Raw genomic sequence first — 22,653 nt, 5'->3', positions numbered from 1 at the left:
TAAACATGCTGTGGAGGAAAAGAAAAAGAGAATTAGTTTGTTCATTGGAAAACAGGGAGGGAATGAGGGAGGGAGGTAACAAAGGAGATGAGGAGACAAAGGAAAGATGAAAGGGAAGGAAGAATTGAAGAGGCAAAGGAGAGAGGGGTGGGAAAGGCAAGGAGCAAAGTGAACAAGAAAATGTACTGATGACGTGACAGACAAATGGAAAACAATGAAAGAGATCTCTTGAGGTGTTGAGGCAGACAGATAGGACTTCCTGTAAGTGATCAGATGAGCATTGTGCACCAGTGATGATGTAGCACCTGTGCCATCAAATGTTGCTGGTGATGCCAGCTCTTTGTCAGGCAATTATTCGTGTTTAGCCTCCATACACAAATCCACACCCCCCTGCAACACATCGAGTCTGGGAAGGCTCCAATGACACCATTGAGCTCATCGTCAAGTGGTAGTTCAAATGGTCTGTGCAAATGGGGAGGGAAGAGATAGGAGCGGAATCCATCAATGAGGGTGTGCTCAGATATGGTGCTTGTATGTGAGGAGGATGTAGCAAAGATGGTGGTTGAACATTGATGGTCCACCAGAATTGTCAATGCATAATTTAGGGTGGTTAAGGAAGAGTGTGCAGAGCTAGTCATGATGGGCAGTGGCATACCCCATTGGCTGTCGGGTATGAATTCTTTCAGCGTATCATTGTCGACCATTACTGGTGGTGGAGACCTTGATGGAGACTCTTTGGGAAATTGATTACAAGTTCACTGGAACTCCAACATCATGTGGTCATGTTAAATTCACAACATGGAAAAATTTGAACATTTTCTTTGTTCTTCCTCCCACCACCCATCCTGATTCCTCATCCTCGTCCTGCTGATATGAACTGTGCTCACCAGCCATATTCACATCACCAAACATCCTGAAGGCAACCATGGCACATCACCAGGGTCACCAGAGTTTTGGAGCCATCTCACTGTCAGTGTCGTGCTAGTTTTGCTGGGTGGTATCTTTGCCTACAGTGATATTCAGGTACACCCTCCAAATCTTACCCCATTAAATCTGCTCAACTCTAATCTTCACAGAGAGTAAGTCTCCCTGGAACAATATCTGCTCTCCTGTCTCACACTTTGAACAGAATCATACCACAAGCTGTGAGTGTGCTGTATGGGCTCTTCATTGGCACAACATGTGCTCCATTCGTATTGTTCGTGATATTTGGTCAGTCTCTAAATATTCCCCTATCTTGAAAAGTTCAATTAAATGTTCTCAAGGCCAGTATATTGCTGATGGCGATGACACAGGGAACTCAGGTTTATGTGCAACATGTTGCAGCTGTGCCCTAGAGTACTGTGGGCCTCTCTCTTCCCAGAATGGGTGTCTGGTGTCTCATTTGCAGCTGATACACCTTCCTCTCATGTCTTGTTCATGGCAGTCCCTAGGCTGTCTGGTGACACCTGCCAGATGAGGGCATTCCATAGCACATATATTCCGCCTGTGCCTGTGTTGCCAAGTGACAATGTGTCAAATGATGGGGTCAAATGATGGGTCTGGCTCTCTGTCACCTGTGTCACCTACAACATCACCATCATCTTGAATGGTGTTTTGGAACAGAACTTGAAAAACATTGAGACATTTTTCAAGGTAAGTCCTGCAGCTTTGAGGCTATATCCAATCTGACAGTTGATTTTTGGCTTAGATCACATTCTCCACGATGCTGCCATTGACACCATCTACATTCCACTTCCAATCCTCATATGCTCATCACCTCAAAATGCAGATTACAAAGTGGATACTCCCATTTCCCAGTCCAAGAAGTGGGCAACCAATGGGCCTTTGTTGGCCTTGCTTCATAAAAAAGGTTCTTCATTCTTTCTACTTGATAAGTGTAACTAACAGATCATGTGCCCTCCAGCTATCGACATACAAAGCCCAAACAGGCTCCACCCCTCTCTGCTTTCTCACTGCTTGAAGCACACCCTGGCCTTATGATCCTCTGTCATGCCTAACAACACCTTTCCACCTCCATCTCCTCAAATTGCCTCAATGACCTTGCTGATGCAGTTCCACGACCATTGTCCTTGATTGCTGTAGACCATCCATATGTGGCATTCTTGGTGTCCTATTGTTCATTCGACCAAGTGGGTTATATGCCCCCTTGAGTAGTGTCTATGGGGTTCCATCACTGTCATGCCACTTACCCCTGAAATTGCAGTTCTCTTATTCTTGCTCATTATTATGTTATGCACTAGCAATATCTATCATGTTAATCTATTGCATACCAATATATGGAGCTTTTTTGACCATCATTTCGAGTGAAATTGAAGATTTATTTTTGCAAATCATGAACTTGCTGTGAGCAGATTCACAACAGATAAGAGCGAATAAGTCATGATCAGTGAGAAATCAGCTCCAATATTTTGGACACACTAACCTTATTGGGCTGATTATTGTACTCTTATGCTACTTCACTGAATCATTGGGAATAAATACATGTAAGTAAAATTAGAGAAATGAAGTTCAGAAGATGTCAAGTTACCTGAAGAAAAAAAGAATGTTTGAAGCAACACAGGGCAGAGAATTGATTATGTGCTCACAGTTATGAACACGCAAAAGCAGTGAAAAATGCCTACTAGAGAAATACATTATTTCTGCAATATTCCAAATAAAATTCCGATTAAAACAAGCCCAAGAACAACCAAAATGGTCCAGAAACAGCTGAGTTACAGCTAATTTCGATGAATTTCACTGATCACATGCTCTCAGTTACAGGCATTTGAAAGCTGTGCAAGATGCCCACTATGGAAGTACGTCATTCTTGGGATTGTCCGATTTTTTCGAGCCCAAGAATGTTCAAAATGGTCTAGAAATGACTAAATTACAGCTAAATTTGATAAATTTAATAGATCATGTGCGCTCAGCGATGGGCATGCAAAAGCTGTGCAAAATGCCCACTAGAGAAGTACATCATCTTTGGGATTGTCCGATTTTTTTGAGCCCAAGAACGTTCAAAATGGTCCTGAAATAACTGAATTACAGCTAAATTCGATAAATTTGATAGATCACGTGCACTCAGCGACGGACATGCAAAAGCTGTGCAAGATGCCTGCTAGGGAAGTACATCATTTTCGGGAATTTCAGATTATTTTTTTTCAAGCACAAGCACATCCAAAATGGTCCAGAAATGACTGAATTACAGTTCATTTTAATAAATTTCATTAAATCAGCTATATCTCAGTCACATTTGGTGCAAAAATCATGATTCTATAGTGCATGCTTCTGGGCTTCTGTGAAGGTCACATGGTCACATGAGTTGCTGATGCAGCGTAGTTAGCTAATCACCTTGCTTGTCAAGGTCTCCCAAGGTCATAAATACCAAACAGGTACAAACAAACTACCCAGGGGCCATGGGGGTCTTTTCTTGCATATCGCACACACAAGTGGGCAAGCATGAACAAACAAACTTTCTATGGGCCATGGGGCTCTTTTCTTGCATATGGCACATGCAAGCAAGCAAACCAGTGCAAACAACTGGTCTTTTCAAAACATGATATTGTCATCTCTTTCTTAGTGCCAGCTTGGTGCCAGCTCCAATGTTTATATACATAACTATGTAGCGCTATAGCTCTTGAACACTGTTTCCTTTGTTACAAAAAAAAAGTCACATTGTATTGGTGCAAAGCAGCGTATTTGTCAGCAAGCAAGGTGCCTGCTGCCACTGCTAAGTGTCAGCCTCTAGTAAATAATTCTAATTCTAATTGGTCTTGCTGGCAGCAGCATGGATTGTTTTGTCATCCTGTAGTTACAGTCTTTTACAGGTCCTCAACAAGTCCTCAATACAGAATAGGTCCTCAATACACTTTTGACACTTGTGTAGTTTCTTCAAACCACCTCAAATCCCGGATCCGTGTACTTATATCATCTGCAGGTACATATGGCTTCTATAAAAACTCTCTGATAGTTATAATGACCAGTCAATGTTGAATACAGAGCAATGAGGCTTGTTGTTGTTGGTATCATTTCCTAAAATGGACTTATACCTCCTCAATACACTAGTATTCAACAAGATACACAGCCAGCTTTGCATGTATCTTCAAATGCTCTGGTACATAGCTTATTTAAGGTAATACAAAGGGTTCTGTCTCTTCAGATTTTGGAAAACCAAAGTCGTTCATAGATGGGAAGAGTTTTTCATTTGGGTGTATCGAGGACCTGTAAAAGACTGTACCCCCTTCATTATTATGTGTGCTTCAAATTTACTGTATGAAAACATACATGTGTGCAATTGGTCATTGTACATATTTGGGAGATCAATGATGCCATACCTAATTTCTACATAACAGAGATACCATTCAGTAAGAAGGAGACTGAGATTCTCACACATTTTGGGAATTTTATGGTGTTTCTCAATGTAAAAGATCTGGTATGTACAGAGCATGCTATGTGGCCATCAAGGATTTGAAACTCAGTCAAGGCTGTAGCGGGTGTGTCGACGGTCGGTTGTAGCAAGGTGTCGGAGTTGATTCACTAAGGAAAGTTGTCGCGTGGTGAAAAAAAGCGCAGCGTTGCGGCCGCGACGTCAACTCTGCATTCCACTACTGTTGTAATAAAGATCACGAAGGATCTGATACACAGCATCGATTTCCTTTTCCCGAGGCGGGCCTGGGAACATGCGGGCAAGAACTCGTCCCCATGCCGGCGTCATCCATCCACAATCGTGCATCCAGCAGTATTCCCAAAAATCAGGATAATAGCCGGCAGTTTCCCAGTCAACGATAGCTGTAATCTTGGAACCATCGACAAGGATGTTATGGGGGAGGAGGTCGCCGTGAGTGAAGTGGACCTGTCCGTCGGTCGGGAAGTGGCTGAATAGCTCGTCCACGTAATGGGGTCCACAGAATTCAAGGAATATACCGCGGTAGTAGTCTACTTACTCCTTGACGTTCGAAAATGCGTGCGGAGGTTGCCAAGGGTAGGGCATGTTTCGATTGCGGTAAGGACCGCCGGTGACTGCCCCGAGCGTCGTGCTCTTGTATGAGCGCATCTCATCAAGAATAACGAGCAATTGATCGGCGATGTGGTCGAGTTCGGTGGAAGACATGTTGCCGATAACGGTATCGAGAGGAACGCCTGGACATCCTCCCAATGCCAGGGCTCGACGACGGGAAGTTTGGGGAAAGGGGCATGATGCAAAACGCGTGGTGTGTGAACGGAAAGCTGACCATGGATGAACTGCAGCGCGCGGACTTCAGCGTCGTGGTCGAAGCCGAATTTGACGACAACGCCAGGAGAAAATCTGGAGACGAATTTGGTTCCAAGGGGATCCAGACGTTTCAGGGCCAAAGCTACTGGGTATCGGGCGGTGAAGGTAGCACGATGTTCGAGATACTTGGAGATCCGATACACAAGTCGGGGAATCACAAGGCATCTCACTACGTCTACGTCTATATAAAGCGAACTCTTATAGGCATATGTCATGTCGCGCACATTTCTCACCACATCCCTGTGTGGTCTCATTGCACTCGCCATTTACTACGCCCTCCCGCCATTTCAACCCCTCTTTCAATACCTTGCAGCGGGCAAAATGTCGCACGACATGGCACCTACATGGTCATCACCATACTCTGGGTGGCGTACACGGGCCGAGAAGTACCCAAACTCCCAATCCTACATCCCTCATCGCGGCAACCTGAAACTCGCTGTCGTTCGCAACGCACCTGCGGACTCTGAAGGATTCACTCTAGCACTATTTTCGAATCCCGCCGGAGCAGAGCGAGTGGCAGTCGACGCCAGCGGAGGTGTCTTTGTGCTCGCGGCGCACGACTTTGATGGGATATTGGGACTAGCGCAGCGCACCTTATCATTGCCAAAACCGAACAACTTTCGGGAGACATGGGTAGTGAAACATGAGCGAACATCGCAGCCTATTGACAGGATTCTGGTGGCACATGTTGACCTTCCAAGTCAGCCGTTGGAAGATTACCGAGAAGAGTATACAGAGACGAGTGTGCAAGGGTTCGACGAGAGGAAGAGGGAGTTGGAGAGGGCTGTTGATAAGATATCGGAGTTGCCTGTGGAGCTTTGGGAGTTGACGGGGGTTGTTTTGGAGGCGAGGGCATCAGACGGCGAAGAAGAAGATGAGGGAGTATTGAAGAGAGTACGGAGTGTTTTGGGGAATGTTTTCTGAAGTGTTTACGTAGCTTTGTAGTTATGCAGCCCTAACCCACGCCTCGTGTTCAAACGTTCTGTTGCGGCTTCAAAGTCTCGTCGTCGTCTTCCTCGTCGATACCCCGGCGGTCAATGGCTCCCACAGCCGTCGTCCTTGCCTCCCCACCGCCACCAGGATTGCAAGAGGCCACGAAATCTTCAACCTCCCAGTGGCAGGATCATCTTGAGGAGCTTTTCAAACGCGCCAAAGACCGATTTCCAGACGTTGTATGGGAGCTTACCGGCGAGGGCGGCGTTGAAGAAGTATGGGGCCACAAAGGTGCGTGATGAGCTGCCGGTACTACCGAGTTGAGGAACGATTATCCTCCTTGCAGCCATTGTATATGCTCGTGCACCTCCTTCCTTTCAAAACCGTTATTTCTCCTTCCGACCGTCAACACCCCCAGTGGACACTACTTCTGCACTCTCTCTTGATGTACCCCCGTCAATTCTTTCGCGCACCCCATCGCCAGTACAATGTCAGATCCCCCTCCGTCTGACCACGTCAATCAACCCAACGCTTTTCTCCAATGAACTCGAGTACTTGTACACAAGCCAGGGATTTGGGGAAGCGTTCGAGTTTCTTTTCGACTCATCTGATGGAGAAGAGCATGATGACCCCGAATCCATGCGAATTGATAAACTGAGAAAGGATCTCGTTTTCATGTGGCGGTCACGACTATACTCAGATGTCCGCATCGCGCTCACGGGTAACTTTTCCTCTTCACACGAAAATACTACAGCCATTTTCTCCTCCCATCGCTTTATTCTTGTTTCAAGGTCACCGTACTTCCGTAATGCTTTGCTGGATTGGCCCTCAACCCCGTCAACGACGCTTAACCTCCCATCACCCCCATTCACTCCCGCCTCACTCCACTTTACGTTAGGATTCATTTATACAGGTACTCTTATTTTCTCTCACAGATCCTACGATCTTTCTACGGCTTTCGCTATCCTCCGTTCTGCGCTCTACCTCGCTATGCCCTCTCTTCAGGACGAGATTCAGGCGCGCATTGCACAAGAAATGCTTCATGGACTCTTCCATGCTTTCCTCCCATTCTCGGAGTACGAGCGAATAACTGGAGGAAAATGGGGCACTGGTGGCTGCCGCTGTCGCCAATGCGCGAGAAGGGCTCCAAGAGTCCTCGAGTTTGCTCTAAGTGAAGACGTCAAGAATGCCCACCTCGAACGAGGAGCTCGTCGAGCACTGGTTGGGTTGTTTGGAGAGGGCTGGTGCACCTCCGAATTCGCATCCCTTACACCAAAGCTGCGCGAGTCCCTGTTGAAAGGACTGGGGAAGCGAACAACCCCGCTGAACGTTTTTCCCCTGCTCTTCGCTGCAGAACATGCTTTGGTCAAGATTGGCACCATTATTGAACCGTGGGGGGACACGGTTAGGGATATGCTTGTGGCTGCAAGAAAGGCAATCGACGAAACCATTTGCAAGGAGTCGGAAGCCTGCTTCGAGAGTGCTGAATGGATGGAGGTCATGGAAGGGGACGGAGTTCGATTTGAAGATGGGGAAAGAGTCGAATGGGTCATGAAATCCGTCATGAGAGGGGTCAAAGAAGTTTGGGCGGCTCCACTATATCAGGTATTTTACGTTTCCCTCCACTGATAAGGCTGATAAACGATGGAATGTAGACCCTCGTTTCCTCAATTCTTTTGCGGCCACACCCGACTGAAGCAAATGCGCCTCTCCTGTCCGCCACATCACATATCCGAGTTCAAGTAGAGCAGACCAGGCTCGAACTGCTCAAGTGGATTGGAAAGCGGTGGATTGCCATCAGGCAAGAACGCGGCTTTGATCCCCTCGATGGATGGGCATTAAAGGAAATCAGCGATCGTGAGTTTTTTGAAAATCTCTTTACACCACGGTTAATGAACCACGGACTTCAGACATCGAAGTACCTATTGAAGACCTGTTGAACCCTGCACCACCATCTTACTCCTCTAACACATCTTCTCCACGAAATACACCCAACTTCAGGACGAAACAGCACCTCCGCCCGATCTCTACCCACCCACACACTTCACGAGTGGACGCTGAGAGCGACGTCGCAAGCAGCATGCGTGATGCGGGTAGCAGCGTCCGGGACATTGCGAACAGTACGCGCGCGAACTTGTTTGCCAAGAATCTTCCTAGCAAGCACGGATCTTCGGCCAGCTCCGTGCGCAGTGTTTCTACTGTTGGCACTGTGGGAGGGGGCGCAAGGCGAGTCACAAACCCCACTAGCTCCGACGTGGTAACTCCCGCGAGAAGGGTAATGCTAGACGCCACTAGAGGTGTAGACCCCAAGGATGGAGATAGGCCTGATTCAAAATTAACGCCTAGGTCGCCTTCAATGATTAGCCCTCTGCCCGACTCTAGAACGCCATCGCCCACTCCACCGTCAATCGTGGAACCTGAGAACAATTATTATGAAGAGGATGAAGAAAATCATGGTGATGACTATGATGATGATGAACAAGAAGGCCCAGTTCTTGGCTCCGATGACCGGCACTTAGATGGTGACGGCGACGAGAAGAGCATCATGATCACCGCACCCACTTCACCTGTCACGCCTCTGACTACTCCTTTGAAAAAGACGCTTATTACGAAGGCGTCCCTGGCAAGTAGCCGCACAGGTTCCCGACCCAAGTCACCTGCATCTTCTGTCCGCTCGCATGCCTCTACCATTCGAAGGTCAGGCGTGAGTGGGGTCGTAACTTCTCGCACCGGAGGTTTACAAGCCGCTGCGCCTAGGCCCAACTCACGAGGAAGTACGAGGACGACAGCGACAACGAATTCGAGAACATCTACCAATACGCGGATGACAACGTCCGGAGCCGCTGCGCGCACACGCTTGGGGGCGAATACCAAAGCGAACACTCGATCTACATCTACGATATCTACAACATCTACACGACCCATGTCGAGCCTGTCAACCGCTTCAACTCACTCACGTCGAAGTCCAACATCATCTCAGTCAATGTCAAGACCAGAATCAACCCACTCCAACGCCAATTCCAGGCCCACATCAAGCGTATCGAACACAGACACCGCTACTAACGAAAGTTTCAGGACGGCTAGCTCTGGGAGTAACGTTGGGTTATCAACACCCGTTGTTAGGTCAAGAAAGATCAGTGCTTCATCGACAAGGACCAACTCTACCTCAACCATGGCTAGCGTTAAAACGGCGGGGACGTCTCCAAGACCGAAATCCACCGTTAGTGTTGCCGCTGCACCACGGGTAAGGAGGGTATCTGGATCGAGTATTACTTCCGTTGCTGGGGCGAAGGGCCCAGCAATGAAAAGGCCTCCTCCCGTGCCGGTTACCAGCCCAACAAAGTCACTTCCTGTCGGAAAGGGGGTTAAGAGAACTACGCTGATTGTCGGCGGGAAGAGTGGTGCTGCTACTCTTGCAAGGCAGGGGAAACCCATTTCAGAAGTTGCTGAGAAAGATCCAGCACCGATATCAAAAGGTGTTCAAGGTCACTCTCTGAAGGCTGCCGAAGGGCAAAACACTTTGCAGGACGATGACCTCGCAAAGAATGCTGAAGTCGAAGCTCCAATGAATTCGGACAGTGACGAGAAGGTACTAGAGGACTCTCCAATGGATACCGACTGTCATGTTTTACCTCCCTCTCCCTCAATATCGACGAGTACGATCGCCAAGGCGCCTATCAAGAAACCTGTTTCAAACCCGTTGCCTACTGCAACGACCGATATCAGCAATGAACACCACAAGAAGAGTGGCAGCTCAGCCTCTTCAGCCAGTGTGGCGACATTGAAGAGAAAAGGTTCGTCTGATACCATTACAACAAAGGTTAGGGCCTCTGGCAGTTCGATTGGTTCTGGTGCTTCGATCAAGCCTGCTGCGGCTGGTACTTCCACACAAGAAACACGGTATTCAGGCCCAAAGCAACCTATATTGTCAAATGGACACAACGAACCTGTTCCACGGGGTGCGACTCTCGAGATCGGGATTCCATGTATAATTTCCTCAAAGCGGAAGCGATTCAAGGCTTATGCACGTTACATTGGCGAAGTAGAAGGAGAGACTGGGCCATGGGTTGGAGTAGAAGTGCCAATGCCTGTTGGCGAAAGTTGGGGAGGCGACTACCACCGAGTCAATGGTGATCGTTCGGAGGACAGGCAGTGGAACGATGGCACCTGGGGCGGCATACGATATTTTGAGATTGGAGGATTGGGTGGATCGGAGTGGGACTATTCTGGAGAAGACAGGGCGGCGAGGAGGAGGCGAATCGATGCGGGAAGTGTTGGAGGGGCTGTGTGGGGCAGGGAAGTGAGCCGTGGTGTGTTGAAAAGAGACGGTGATCAGATGAGTGTTGGAGGGGAACGGAAGACGAAGAGGATGAGGAGTGTTAGTCCGGCAGTGTCGGATACGTCGGGGGTAGAGTCAAGGGGGTTATTCGTTCGACCGCAACAAGTTCTCTACGTTGTGGATGCTGTGGGTTCAGATTTGTGATATTGGTTTGGATGATACCCTTATGAACTGCGCATGGCTGTACATGGAATACGCATTTAATACAAGGCAAATAATTCTCATCAATTACATTTTCTTTTCCTCATCGATGTCTGCTCCTCCTGTTCCTCCTCGTCCGTACTATGAGTCTACACAGGGAAGAGACAATTCCCTACCGCCTCCAGTGCCCCCTTTGCCTCCCGCTGTGAGGAACGAAGCCATTCGCTATGCAACACCTAGTCCGTATGAAGAGTCTCCACCCCACTTTGAAAGGCCACTTGTTGCACCAAGGCCTCATCGCCTGGATCCTTCTATCCCTGCCAATGTAAGACCGCGTAGTTGATTTTTTGTGACTATCTGACATGTACCAGATGGCAAGGACCCTGGATGATCAGATCCGCTATGATTCGTACCAGCAGCAGCCACCTTGGAGTGGGATTCCAGGCGGTGCACCACCGGCCAATCCAATAAATGCTAATGGCAGCCTAGGAATGGCAGCAATGACACCCAATTCACTGGCTCCTGGTCAACTTACCCCTGGTGCAGTTTACCCACCGCCTCCGACCCAAGCTGAAGTTGCCCAATCTCTTGCAAACCTATCACTTACCCTAGCCCCGTTGCCCCCATCTACCTCGAACAACAGTAGCATTCCCTCACTGCCACCACCTACCTCAAACAACCCTAACGTTCCTCAACCACCACCCCCAGCTGCCTCAAACAACAGCAGCATTCCCTCATTGACCTCCCCGTTACCCACCCTTGCCCAGCTCTCGTCCGCTGCAAACATAGTCCAATCACCCACCCATGACCCCAAACTTCGAATCGCATGGTGCCGTGATGTCTTCTTCCTCATAGACAAAGCAAATGCCTTCAACATCGCAACAACCAACCCAACGACCTCCGATCTCTTCTCTACGCCCCCCTCCGATTCTCCCGTAGGCCCAATAATTATCACCGACCCAGCACTACTCTCCCTATCCCAAATTGCCGTCCCATTGGTATTGCAACTAGCTAGCTCTAGTGCAGGTATGACACCATTACCAAGCCACGTAGCTGAGGCATTGTACCTTCGTGCCAAGTTCGCTGCTACGGGTGCCTATCCAGCCCATATACCACAAAATCCTAGAGCCGCTTTCCGCGATTTCGAGGCTGCCGCAAGGGGTGGATATCCAGGCGCTTGGTTCCGTATTGGGCGAGATTATGAGAATTTTTGTGATGCAACGAGAGCAAAGGATTGTTATGAAAGAGGAATCAGAGCAGGGGTGGAGAGCTGCTTGTATGTAAGTGAATCTTTGAAATCCCATCCCACTTTTTTGCAACCCATCCCCTTGAAATTCACTTTCGGCTTTTTATCATCCCATTCTAATTCATTACAAACAGCGAATGGGAATGGCCCACCTGTTAGGTCAGCTTGGCCTCCCTGCAAATCCCCAGCCTGCCCTGCCCCTCCTCCATCGTGCGGCTCTGCTTTCATCCCTTGAAACACCACAACCAGCCTACGTCTACGCCCTCTTACTCCTATCGGAATTCACCTCTATTGCACCCCTCCCTCCCTCTCTTTTTGCTCCTTACATACCCCCGGGCTCCTCGCCAACGTTAGAGGCACGAAAACATTTGGAGCGGGCTGCATACCTGCATTTCCCTGCTGCCCAGTACAAATTGGGACATGCTTATGAGTTTGCCGAACCCCCCTTTGGATTTGATCCGCTCCTCAGCGTGCAATATTATAGTCTTGCGAGTCAAGCAGGCGAGGTGGAAGCAGATATGGCGCTCAGCAAGTGGTTCTTGTGTGGCAGTGGTGCGGGTGCGTTTCTTCTCATCAATTCTACCTTTTGTGTCCTTACATTTGAATAGCAACCGCTGGTTCTTCCGGTCACTTTGATAAAGATGAGTCACTGGCGCTCACATTTGCCTCAAAGGCTGCAAGAAGAGGACTACCTTCCGCAGAGTTTGCACTGGGCTATTATGCGGAGGTAGGAGTAGGCAGACCGAAGGATCTACTAGAAGCAAGGACGTGGTATGAAAAGGTATTTTTTTTCCTCTTCATTGTCCCCATTTCTCACCATTTACACTCCTATTAATGTAGGCCTGCGACCACGGAAACGCAGATGCCATCGCTCGCCTCCAAGCCCTATCCGCGTCGACACCCGCGCCTCTTTCGCGCGTAGAACACGACACCATCACCGAAACCAAACTCGTTCGGAAACGTACCCAAGCTCAACAGCGATCAGAGGCACAACCACTTAGTCCACCCTGGGAGGGACGTACTTTCCCTACCTTGCACGAACAGCAGCAGCAGGGCCAGGTGAGGAGGAAAGACGACGGTCGGACGGTCGTTGAAGTTATCAGAAAAAACTCGGCGATGGAGCCTCCCATGTCGAAATTGGCACAGTTAAGGGCGCAGCAGCAGCCTAAACCACAAAACACTGCTCAGGCTCCACAGGTGCAACCTTACCCAGCTGGACAAAATCGTTACCAACTCTCTGATTCATCTATTCCTCCACCCACCGTTGGCGGCAGTCCTGGCCTACGGACGGAGAGCCCAGGCCAAATCGCACCAAGTCCTGTGGGAGGAAGGCCGGGGAGAATGGCGGGGAAACTTGACAATGCACCTGGGAGGCAGTCAGCTTCACCAGCGACTGTAGCCGTTGCTGCTCCAACCCCCAAGCCTACGAGTTCGACGGGAAAGAAACCTGCTACATTCGCAGAGATGGGTTTCCATAGTGCCCAAGTGGAGGAGAAGGAGTGTATCATCATGTAAATTTGGAAAATCTCGGGTGCCACGCATAGTCAGGTGGATCTTTCTCTTATTCCCTTCTACATTAGACTTGATACCTGTCTGCACATACCACATGTATTCCCTACCATCGCGAGTTATATAGCTCCTGTTACCAAAACGAGCATGTATGGCAGGAATGAACTCTTAACGAACTTCACAACAAATAATTTTGAATTCCAACTTGAAGCCAACGAATGATGGTCGAAGCCAAAGCTATCCCCGATAACGAAACGCTCTCCAGAGCTGCGAACCTCGACGTTCTCGACTTCAAGGGCGAGAATGTGAAGTTTGGGCAGATAATTGAACGGAAAACAATTGTCGTATTCATTCGTGCGTCGTTTGAGATCGCACTCGTCAAGGGTCGCTTGACGATGCTCGCGGACAGGGCATTTCTTCTGTGGGGTATGCAGTATCTACTCAACCCATCCTCCTGCTCACGCACTTTTTTGTAGTCTTGTCAGGTCCTGAGTCTTGATCTGCATGCACATAAATGATCAGCTTCTCTGACAACGTTATGCTGCTTATGTAGGCGTATGTCGAACAGCTTGCCAAGGTATCTCAAGAAGCCCTGGACGCTGCTGACACCAGTATAGTTGTCATTGGTTGTGGAGAGTGGAACCCCATTCAATCTTATGCTGGTGAGTATATCGAGAGCTCACTCCAAATGCCAGCGATCGAACTTGACGTCAATTCAATATTTCAAGAAACGACAGGATTCAAAGGAAGAATCTTCGCCGATCCTACCCGAACTCTTTACCGTGAACTTGGGATGAACATTGAGAGTTTGGAAAGGACCCCAGCCGGCCAGGAGAGAAGAAGTTATCTCGTGTTAGGTGCTTTTGCGAATGCCACACAGAGTATTTGGGTAGGAAGCTAAGTTCCCCCTTTTATCGACTTGAAGTTTATCGTTGTACGGTGGTAGAAAGCCCTTAGACATCCATCGCATGTCGGCAAGCAGGGCAATTTTGCGCAACTGGGAGGCGAATTTATCTTTGGACCGGGTATGCATCGTTTGTAGAGATCTGAGGAGCTCATTGACTATTCTTCAGGAACTGTGTGTTCCTTTGCATCGCGCATGCAACATACCGAAGATCGTATGTCTCGTCACATTGTATATTTGACGTCGATTCATGATCATGAGCGCAGATGTCGAGGTTGCAGACCTTCTGAAGGCTGCGAGCGTAGGCCACACATAAGAACACACTGCGATAAGATACCCCCAATGGATTAAAGAAAAGTCCAAAGATACATCTATGATAGATATGTGATCAAATACAGCAAACCAATGTAGGAAGCGCAGCGGAAGATAGCAAGGAGAGCGATGAAGAACAGGATGCATTAGAAATACAGTGGATGATGATAAATGAAAACACTATTGGTCGTAGTAAAGGTCCATGCGCGAGGGAGGTCGTTTTGGGTAAAGATCCGTGAATGTGTGTTGCTGTCCAGCAGCGTCTACGTCGGGGGAAGACGTCCGCGGGAAAGGGGTGTGAGATTCGACAAAGGAGTGAGGGTATTGCTGTACTCCGTCCGAGCGATCTTCATCGAATTCGAGGTCAAGGTCAAGGTCGACAGATTCTGCAACGATTGTCAAATCGCCTTCAGCTGAATCGTCTAGATCCAATTCGTGGTCTATGCCCTCGTCGTCATCCGGATGTAGGCCTGCTTCACTGTCATGCCCCTCATTATAAGGCCTCTTTCCTGCGGTGTACCATGCGGGAAAGCCAGCAGAGTTCGATGCAGGCGTATTCTTTTCCGGGAACAGACCTTTCAAAGGCGACCTGGAACGCTTCCCGTTCCTGTGGTCCACGGAGGTCACGGAGACACGGATAGTATCTTCCCCGGAGAAAGCAGCAAGGTCTGCATTGGTGAGGACTACGAACGCCGTCGACGTCGTCGCTCGGTGCAATCTCTTCTGGGGAGCGTCAGGACGCTGAGGTTGGTGTACCTGACGCCTATGCAGGGCTGAGCTGGTCCAGCGAAGACCGTCTAGGTCGCTGAATTCGAACTTTACAGAGGCAAACGGGCGAAGGAGAGTTCGGCGTTGCTCCTATACACGATAGTCAATGTCTGCCAGTTGTGGCGTGAAAGCACAACTCACGTCAGTCATCTTGAGGGCCTCGAATTCCTCTAGACGCTGTTCGTTCTCCAACTCTAAAAGACGATGCTTCCGCTGTTCCGCGCGAGTACAGGATCTAGACATGTTAGTTGAGAGCAAGTTTAGAAAAGAAAGGAGTTGAGAAAGGCACCAGGATGTGATCCCGTGATTGAGTGTGACCATGTGACGTGACAGACGTGTTGTTTGCTGGAACGCGTTTCTCTTTTACTTCATTCTTACATACTCTCCACCATGCTCGAAGCAAAATTAGCGGAAGCTGGCACCCTCAAGAAGTTGCTCGATGGTATACATCTTTTTCTCCTTCTTGAATCTCATTTTGCTCATCGTCGCATCCAGCAATCAAAGAACTGGTAACCGATGCCAACTTTGAGTGCAATGAGGAGGGTATCAACCTTCAAGCCATGGACAACTCCCATGTTGCTCTCGTAGCAGTCCATTTGGAAGCTGCGGGGTTTAAGCGTTACCGTTGTGATCGCCCTATGCCCTTGGGCGTGAACCTGACCTCCCTCACAAAGGTTCTCAAGTGTGCCAAGGACGATGACATTACCACCCTCAAGGCTGCAGACGAGGCCGATGTGCTTAATCTTGTCTATGAGGCCAAGAGTATGTTATATTTCGCGTCGTCTGGCGTGTTTATTCATCCCCTGCTTCAGACTCCGATCGCATAGCAGAATACGATATGAAGCTAATGGATATTGACTCTGACACCCTTGGAATTCCAGACACCGAGTACGACGCGCGGGTCACCATGCCTTCAGCTGAATTTACTCGCGTTGTTCGAGATCTTTCACAGCTGGGCGAATCTGTACGAATCGAAGTGTCCAAAGAAGGCGTGAGGTTCGCTAGTGAGGGGGAAGCCGCCAATGGGAGCGTGCTGATGAAGCAAACCGACGGTGCTAGTGTAACTGGAGGGAATAAGATTGTGGCCAAAACTAAGAGGGAAGATGGTGTCGATGAGGAGGAGCAGGAGGGAGGTGAAGATGACGAGCAGGAGGAAGGGGGTAGCAAGAAGGTGAAGAAGGAAAAGGTGAAGAAGGAAAAGACCGACGGGGACGTGGATATGGTGGTTGATGATGAAGAGAAGGAGGACGGGGAGGAGGAATTCAAGCCCAACTCAGATGATGAAGAGGGCGAGGAAGAACAGGGTGATGACGATGAGAATGAAGATGGGGATGAGGATGAGGAGGGAGGAAAGAAGAGGAAGAAAAAGGTTTTTCCTCTCTTTCTGTTTAGGAACTCGACCCTTATTGATCTTCTTGTTAGGCCAATGGTTCCGCCAAACCCAAAAAGAAGGCTAAAACGAGCTCCAGCTCCTCAAAATCTAAATCGAAAAAAGGAAAGCACGAAGATGACGAGGATACACAAGCTATAACAATCGAAATGAATCAGCATGTCTCGCTCACGTTCTCCCTGAAGTATCTGGTGAACTTTTCAAAGAGCGCTAGCCTGTGTCCCAGAGTTCAATTGATGATGAGTAATGATGTACCACTGTTGGTGAGTTATTTTCTGCATTCTTTTACCAACCTGCTTCACTTTCACGCACTTAATTTTGTTCTCTACTTACTGACTTTCCGAATTCCTAGGTGGCTTATGATTTTGGACAAGGCTATATCCGGTACTACCTCGCCCCCAAGATTGGGGATGACTAGACGAAGAACGAAGAGATGCTGCGTCCTGACTGTTTTTCTGAGCCCTCAAATGTATACGTGTTATCTGTTTTGTGTTTTTCGTACTTGTGAATCGTGTGACATTCGAGCATTGCACCCGCCCCTAACCCTAAGCCACGTTTCTCTCTTTACGACCGACACGACGCGTTGACGCCGTTTGTGTCGATGACCACTGTTCATAACACGCTTATCACGACCTACAGCATCGATACAAGCGCGTCATTATCATGGCTGCTACTCTGAGCGCGAACATCAATGCTCTAATGCCCTCAGAGAATTGGGACGACGACTTCGAATTCAACCCCCATGACATGAACAAGCATAACAATAAACGACCAAACGACCATTACCACGAATTTAACCCCCAAACACCACCCTCCACGTCTCGCATGAGTATTGTCAGCTCTCAGTACACTCAGGAAGATTGGGATGCCGACTCTAGGCAGGCATCCCCGCAGCAAAGCACCAAGGTCATTTCGAGTTCAAGTAGAAAGATACCCTCTGGATCCCCGACACGTCGCTCTCACGATACCGAGAATTGGGACGACGAATCTCATACCTCCCAAGCTGCCATTCGGTTGACTGTTGGGGACCGGACTTCCCCAACTTCAATCACTCCATCTCGCAAGCAACACCAATACACACCACCGCCACCTACTGCCATTGGTGTCCTCACCGACAAGAAGAATCTGAAGACCCCTCCCCCTTTGGAAACGTGGGCTGAACCTGGCCCTTCTACACCCTCATCAAAGCGCGCTTCCATCAACTCTAACTGCTCTGGTTGCGCTGCGGTAAGGGAAACGGAGAACTGGGACGATGACTTTGATCTAGATAAACCTGATTCACCTGCCCGATTGTCAGTCAAGAAGGGTGTCAAGCCTAGAGCGACTAAGAAGGCCCAATTAGTGGAGAGCTGGGATGACGAATTTTCTTTGACGCCTTTGCGTGGAACCCCATCTAAAGGTCCCTCTGCAAAATCCCGATTATCATCTTCCCCGAGTCGGAGTCGGGTCAACGCAACTGGTCGTGCTGCCCATCTGGAGTACTCGTCATCATCCGAATCGGAGGATGAACTTCCACGACCATTGCACTACCCTTCCCCTCAACACAACCTCTACGGTGGGCAAGAGCAAGAAGATGATGACCTCGGAGAATTTGGCCACGTTCCCAAGCACCACAATTCCGACGAGGAAGAAGACCGCACTGTGACTGCGCGAACGCGACATCGCCTTGCCCGTCAGTCCATTTCCCTCGCCAACTCATCGCCACCTCCACCTATGCCCTCCCTACCCCTCTTCGCGCGCCCATTTCCACGTTCCCCCACCTCTTCTGTATTTTCCGTTCCTGCTACAACCCAAACACACTCCTCCTACAACTCTACAACACACCTCCGACCAACAATATCGCGTTCATCTTCAGGTGCCGGTCGTTTGGCAGGTCTCCCACCATCACCTCCAATACACAAGGAGAGGGAACGCAGGAGGTTAAGGAAGAAGAGCCGGCCTCACAATGTGCCCAACCCGCAAATGTACGAACTGACAGCTGTACGGCCACAGCCTTATGCAATGCCAAAGTCCTTTTCTGACGGAGAGCTGGAAATCACTGAACACGAAGAGGATGTACACCGCCCCAGAACCCCATCTCCCCCACCTCCAATCTCGATCCCCTCAACGCCCTATGGTGGAGGCAATGGACCAACGCTCCTTGCAACTCCCCAGAGCCACATCAGGGCAGGTGCATTGCTGAGCCGCATTGGGAGCGTGAAGAAGAAATGGAGTGTGGGAGGAAGAAAGAGAGGGGCAAGTGTAACACCTGCCGAAGTTGTGCAAGGTACGTGTTTTTTATCATGTCAGATTGTTTGCCCCTCGCGCTTTCCCGTTTTCCCTTATACGTTGGGCTAAAATTTTCCCAAACTCCATCTTCTCTTTTATCTCATTACGAAATTAATTAAAAATTGTTATCTTTTTTAGACTGCAGTCAAACATCGCAAGACTCTCGAGGCCAGAGCACCCACACACCTCGTCCCCAATCCTCGCTCTCCTCCTTACAAAGACACACCCCACCTCCACCCACATCAAACTTGTGGTTTTTTCGGGGTCATGGGGCTAGTGGGCGGGAAGAGGTGGCGGACAGCCGTGCAGCGGTAGGCGGAAGTCGCAGCGGGAGCATGACTGATCTCTCTCTGCGTGAATCCGAAGTGCCCTCCGGGTCCAAGTTGGGCAAAGAGCGAGAGACAGCTAAGCTGGTGAAGAGGAAGAGCTTGGGCTTCGTACATCTACGACGAGGCCACGTTCCTCCGTCCTCATCCCCAAACGAGCCTGCAGAAACAGGGAGGAAGCAGCTGGGCAAGAGGCCAATTTCAATGCAGACAAGCTCACCATCTCCGGCTTCTCACCGAGATCAACAAACTCAGCGGCATGTATCATATGCCCATGCCAAGGGTGTGCGTGATCGTGAAGCTGAAGAGATGGAGCGGGAAGCAGAGAAACGAAAAGGAGAACAGGAGAAGGAGAAGGAAGAGGGCAGTAGGAGTTTTATGGGGAGCGTTAGACGGATTAGTCTCGTTGGGGCTAGGAGACATCAAAGGACGAAGAGCGGCGTTTCGCTCAGTGGAGTCGTGGCAACAATTGGAGCAATGGGCACAACTGGCCCCAGGCGAGGGAGCTTGGATGGAAATAAGGTATTGGACGGCCAAGTGACAGGTGAAAAGGATAAAAATCAGGCCAATTCTGGCCCAAGTTCCAATGTCAACAGGAACACGAAGCATCTTTCTCCCAATGCTACCCCAACCGCAATCAAGAAGGCTTCAAGCTGCCCACCTACCGAACTCCTCCCGCCAATCGAGCTTCAGCCTCCCTCCCCTCCAAGAGTCAAGCTTTCGATTCCTAGATTGCCGTCGAATTCAACTACTTCTGCTGCGACCAAACCCCCTACGATACCAAATAGCAACTCTCTTCCAACAAGAAGCCACGTTTCTGACATCCCCACCCTCAAATCCCCTCCAACCCCAAGTTCAAGCGTACTCAAAGCACCCACTACTCCTGGGCGTCGCCCCTCCCCTTCTTCTCCTACAAACAAGTCGCCTTCATCTCCTCAGTCAGCATCTCTAGGTCGAACTGCTGCTCTTCCGAGTGGTGCTGAACCAAGCAGTTCAGGGAGTGTTATAGGTGCGGGTAGTGTTCCAAGACGCAACTCCTTGGGTGACCTAAAAATTCCTGCGAGGATCAGTCAGGCTCAGGTCGGTCTGAGGAGGGATCTAGGTATGGTTAGAGAATTTGCAGCAAATATTGAACGTAAGCCTTTTCCCCTTGCCTTTCTTTCTCCGTCATCGTTCGCTTCTAGGCTTCCTCACCTGTATGAGACGCTGATTGCAATATTCCCGCAGAACTCAAAGAGCTGCAACAAACATACCATACCCTTGTGCTTGAGGTGCAATCCATTCTCGATATGCACGCGCAACTTCACGCTACCAGCTCCACTGCTCCGCCGTTAGAAAGAGCCACATCTCCGACTCTCTTCTCATTGAAGAAGACACGGCCTCGGTCCAATACCAATCCTACTGCAAGCCCACGACCCTCACTTTCTCAGCTAGCCTACAAAGAGCTAGCATCCGCATTCTATACGATTAACTCCAAGTATCGTATTTCATGGGAGTGTGCAGAGCTTCTTATCGAGCTTGGGAGCGGCAGCGCTGGTAGCACCGGCCCTCCAAGCAGTGTTTCTGTCCCCGTCATGCATGGAGGATCAGAGAGAAACACTGTTGGAAAGGGAAGAGAGAGAGCAATTACCCTGGCTGGAGATGAGTCAAAGCCTCCAACCCCAAGACCTGGTCAACTATCTTCCACTGACCTCTCCAATCTGGGACGTGGGCCGCCCTTTGCCAGCCCACCGAGTTTGGCGTGGAGGGCATCAACGGGGAGGCATGATCTCAGTCAGAGACAATTGGTATTGCTCAGGGAAATGCTCAACAATGCTGATGCATCCATCGTTTCTGAGGACTCGCCTCATCTTTCCATCCCCGAAGAGCCGCCATCCGCTGTGTCACCCAATGATACACTCCAAGTAAACAGGGAGTGGAGGTGGGGTGGGGATGCGATGAGCAGTACCATCACACTCCCCTCCGAAGAGAGCACTCGGCCCCATCGGACTCCTGCTGTGGATGCCAACAAGAAGCGCAGAAGCAGCCGGCTCGGAATGAGTGGTATCAGGGACATGCTGAGGGCGTTGAGGAGGAACAATACTGACTCCATTCTTCCCATTGTGCCACCTCTTCCGCCTCCGCCCATGCCGGCGTCTTCTACGTCTTTGAGCACCGATTCTTCATTTGATGGCCACAGCCAGCATCGATATGCTCATCCTCGAATATTTACTCAAGGCTCTAGGAGACGGCCCAAGGGAAGTACTGGTCCAGATTCCCTCCGTTCTACACGAGACGCGAGGCCTATATCACCATATAATCCTTCGTCGTTATCTGCTAAACCATCCCCTCGCCGCCCCTCGTTGGCATCTATCTTCCGCCTAGGCACAAAAAATAGGCTACCCACTCCACCAAATGCCACCTCGACGATGGATAGGGGGGAGAGTAATAACATGATCTCATCGATGACCAGTGTAAGTACAGGGGAAGAAGACTGGGATCGTATGGACTCTGCGTCGGATTTGGACGCCGCTGCTAAGGCATTGGGGATCCCTGTAGACGGAGCCGCAACATTAAAGGGAGGCAGGAATAAACTCAAGAGCAAAGGTCGTTCACCTTACCTTCAGCACGAACCCTCAGTTACTGGGTCGTTCATCGCACAACTCACGCCAAAACGGTCTGCAAGTGGGTCTCAATCCTCCATTTGGGGTGGCGGAGGTGGAGGCGATTCCCCATCAAACCAAGCTGTCGCACAATCCCGCTCCACTCGGCTTTCTAACGTGGAGGAGCACGGGGATGATCATCGACTGGCTTGTGTTCCCCCTGTGCCTCCACTTCCTTCTTCGCACGGTGGTGATTCAAGTCCGTCGAACTCTCGACGAATGACCCGTGCAGGGCCTCCAGCTTCCGGCTCAGTTCGATCCATGCCCCAACATCCTGTCGTGCCATTGCCGGACCCCAAGCTCGCGATGACACCGGAGAACATCAAGCCTTTGCTGGAGAACGCCAAGGAAGTGCACTCACGGTTGAACGAGTGTATCACGGAGATTCGGGGGTTGATGCAAGGAGGTGCAGGGCAGGGCTTGAAGTAGAAATATCTTGTCAGATAAATATAACATAGGAACATCTAATTTCAGACGTGCGAAAGGGTGTTGAAGGCGATGGTAACAATGACGGGAGCGGTTGAGAACCAACGTCCTCCCCGTCATGCAAAGGGTGTGGTCTTCCTATCTCGACCCCTCCGCCGTCAAGCGTACTGTGCGCCCTTTTATCTGACATCTTGC

General features: G+C 49.7%; 9 protein-coding genes across 9 annotated transcripts; 7 read left to right on the top strand and 2 right to left on the bottom strand.

Moving 5' to 3' along the window:
• Positions 1-1,180: 1,180 nt before the first annotated feature.
• LACBIDRAFT_297831 (uncharacterized protein) lies at positions 1,181-1,536 on the top strand (the record flags this gene model as incomplete). The annotated part of the gene is made up of 2 exons (XM_001881331.1): positions 1,181-1,212; positions 1,305-1,536. The coding sequence occupies 2 exons, from the start codon at positions 1,181-1,183 to the stop codon at positions 1,534-1,536; spliced, it is 264 nt and encodes an 87-aa protein (XP_001881366.1).
• A 1,905-nt stretch (positions 1,537-3,441) lies between these two features.
• On the top strand, positions 3,442-3,642 carry LACBIDRAFT_297830 (uncharacterized protein; the record flags this gene model as incomplete). The annotated part of the gene is made up of 1 exon (XM_001881330.1): positions 3,442-3,642. One exon carries the CDS (start codon positions 3,442-3,444, stop codon positions 3,598-3,600), a length of 159 nt encoding a protein of 52 aa, XP_001881365.1. The 3' UTR covers positions 3,601-3,642.
• A 928-nt stretch (positions 3,643-4,570) lies between these two features.
• On the bottom strand, positions 4,571-5,153 carry LACBIDRAFT_297829 (uncharacterized protein; the record flags this gene model as incomplete). Its single annotated transcript, XM_001881154.1, has 2 exons — positions 4,926-5,153; positions 4,571-4,856 (listed from the first exon to the last, which is right to left on the bottom strand). The coding sequence occupies exons 1-2, from the start codon at positions 5,090-5,092 to the stop codon at positions 4,571-4,573; spliced, it is 453 nt and encodes a 150-aa protein (XP_001881189.1). The 5' UTR covers positions 5,093-5,153.
• A 1,138-nt stretch (positions 5,154-6,291) lies between these two features.
• Positions 6,292-10,670, top strand: LACBIDRAFT_297828 (uncharacterized protein; the record flags this gene model as incomplete). Its single annotated transcript, XM_001881329.1, has 4 exons — positions 6,292-6,478; positions 6,534-7,792; positions 7,843-8,044; positions 8,098-10,670. The coding sequence occupies 4 exons, from the start codon at positions 6,292-6,294 to the stop codon at positions 10,668-10,670; spliced, it is 4,221 nt and encodes a 1,406-aa protein (XP_001881364.1).
• A 106-nt stretch (positions 10,671-10,776) lies between these two features.
• LACBIDRAFT_297827 (uncharacterized protein) lies at positions 10,777-13,428 on the top strand (the record flags this gene model as incomplete). Its single annotated transcript, XM_001881328.1, has 5 exons — positions 10,777-10,992; positions 11,039-11,947; positions 12,048-12,471; positions 12,522-12,694; positions 12,754-13,428. The coding sequence occupies 5 exons, from the start codon at positions 10,777-10,779 to the stop codon at positions 13,426-13,428; spliced, it is 2,397 nt and encodes a 798-aa protein (XP_001881363.1).
• Positions 13,429-14,110: 682 nt separating this feature from the next.
• Positions 14,111-14,642, top strand: LACBIDRAFT_297826 (uncharacterized protein; the record flags this gene model as incomplete). The annotated part of the gene is made up of 4 exons (XM_001881327.1): positions 14,111-14,311; positions 14,369-14,447; positions 14,496-14,540; positions 14,593-14,642. 4 exons carry the CDS (start codon positions 14,111-14,113, stop codon positions 14,640-14,642), a joined length of 375 nt encoding a protein of 124 aa, XP_001881362.1.
• Positions 14,643-14,818: 176 nt separating this feature from the next.
• Positions 14,819-15,641, bottom strand: LACBIDRAFT_327410 (uncharacterized protein; the record flags this gene model as incomplete). Its single annotated transcript, XM_001881153.1, has 2 exons — positions 14,819-15,496; positions 15,548-15,641. Coding segments are annotated over 2 exons (771 nt in total), but the record flags the coding sequence as incomplete, so codon positions are not given.
• A 155-nt stretch (positions 15,642-15,796) lies between these two features.
• LACBIDRAFT_250172 (uncharacterized protein) lies at positions 15,797-17,214 on the top strand (the record flags this gene model as incomplete). Its single annotated transcript, XM_001881326.1, has 5 exons — positions 15,797-15,848; positions 15,902-16,168; positions 16,219-16,458; positions 16,914-17,059; positions 17,149-17,214. The coding sequence occupies 5 exons, from the start codon at positions 15,797-15,799 to the stop codon at positions 17,212-17,214; spliced, it is 771 nt and encodes a 256-aa protein (XP_001881361.1).
• A 245-nt stretch (positions 17,215-17,459) lies between these two features.
• Positions 17,460-22,461, top strand: LACBIDRAFT_297823 (uncharacterized protein; the record flags this gene model as incomplete). Its single annotated transcript, XM_001881325.1, has 3 exons — positions 17,460-19,062; positions 19,203-20,525; positions 20,618-22,461. 3 exons carry the CDS (start codon positions 17,460-17,462, stop codon positions 22,459-22,461), a joined length of 4,770 nt encoding a protein of 1,589 aa, XP_001881360.1.
• Between the last annotated feature and the right edge of the window lie 192 nt (positions 22,462-22,653).

This window comes from Laccaria bicolor, genomic scaffold, assembly GCF_000143565.1.
Source record: "Laccaria bicolor S238N-H82 LACBIscaffold_12 genomic scaffold, whole genome shotgun sequence".
NCBI lineage: Eukaryota > Fungi > Basidiomycota > Agaricomycetes > Agaricales > Hydnangiaceae > Laccaria > Laccaria bicolor.
The sequence above is the reverse complement of the archived record's forward strand: the minus strand, read 5'-3'. Positions and strand labels throughout refer to the sequence as shown.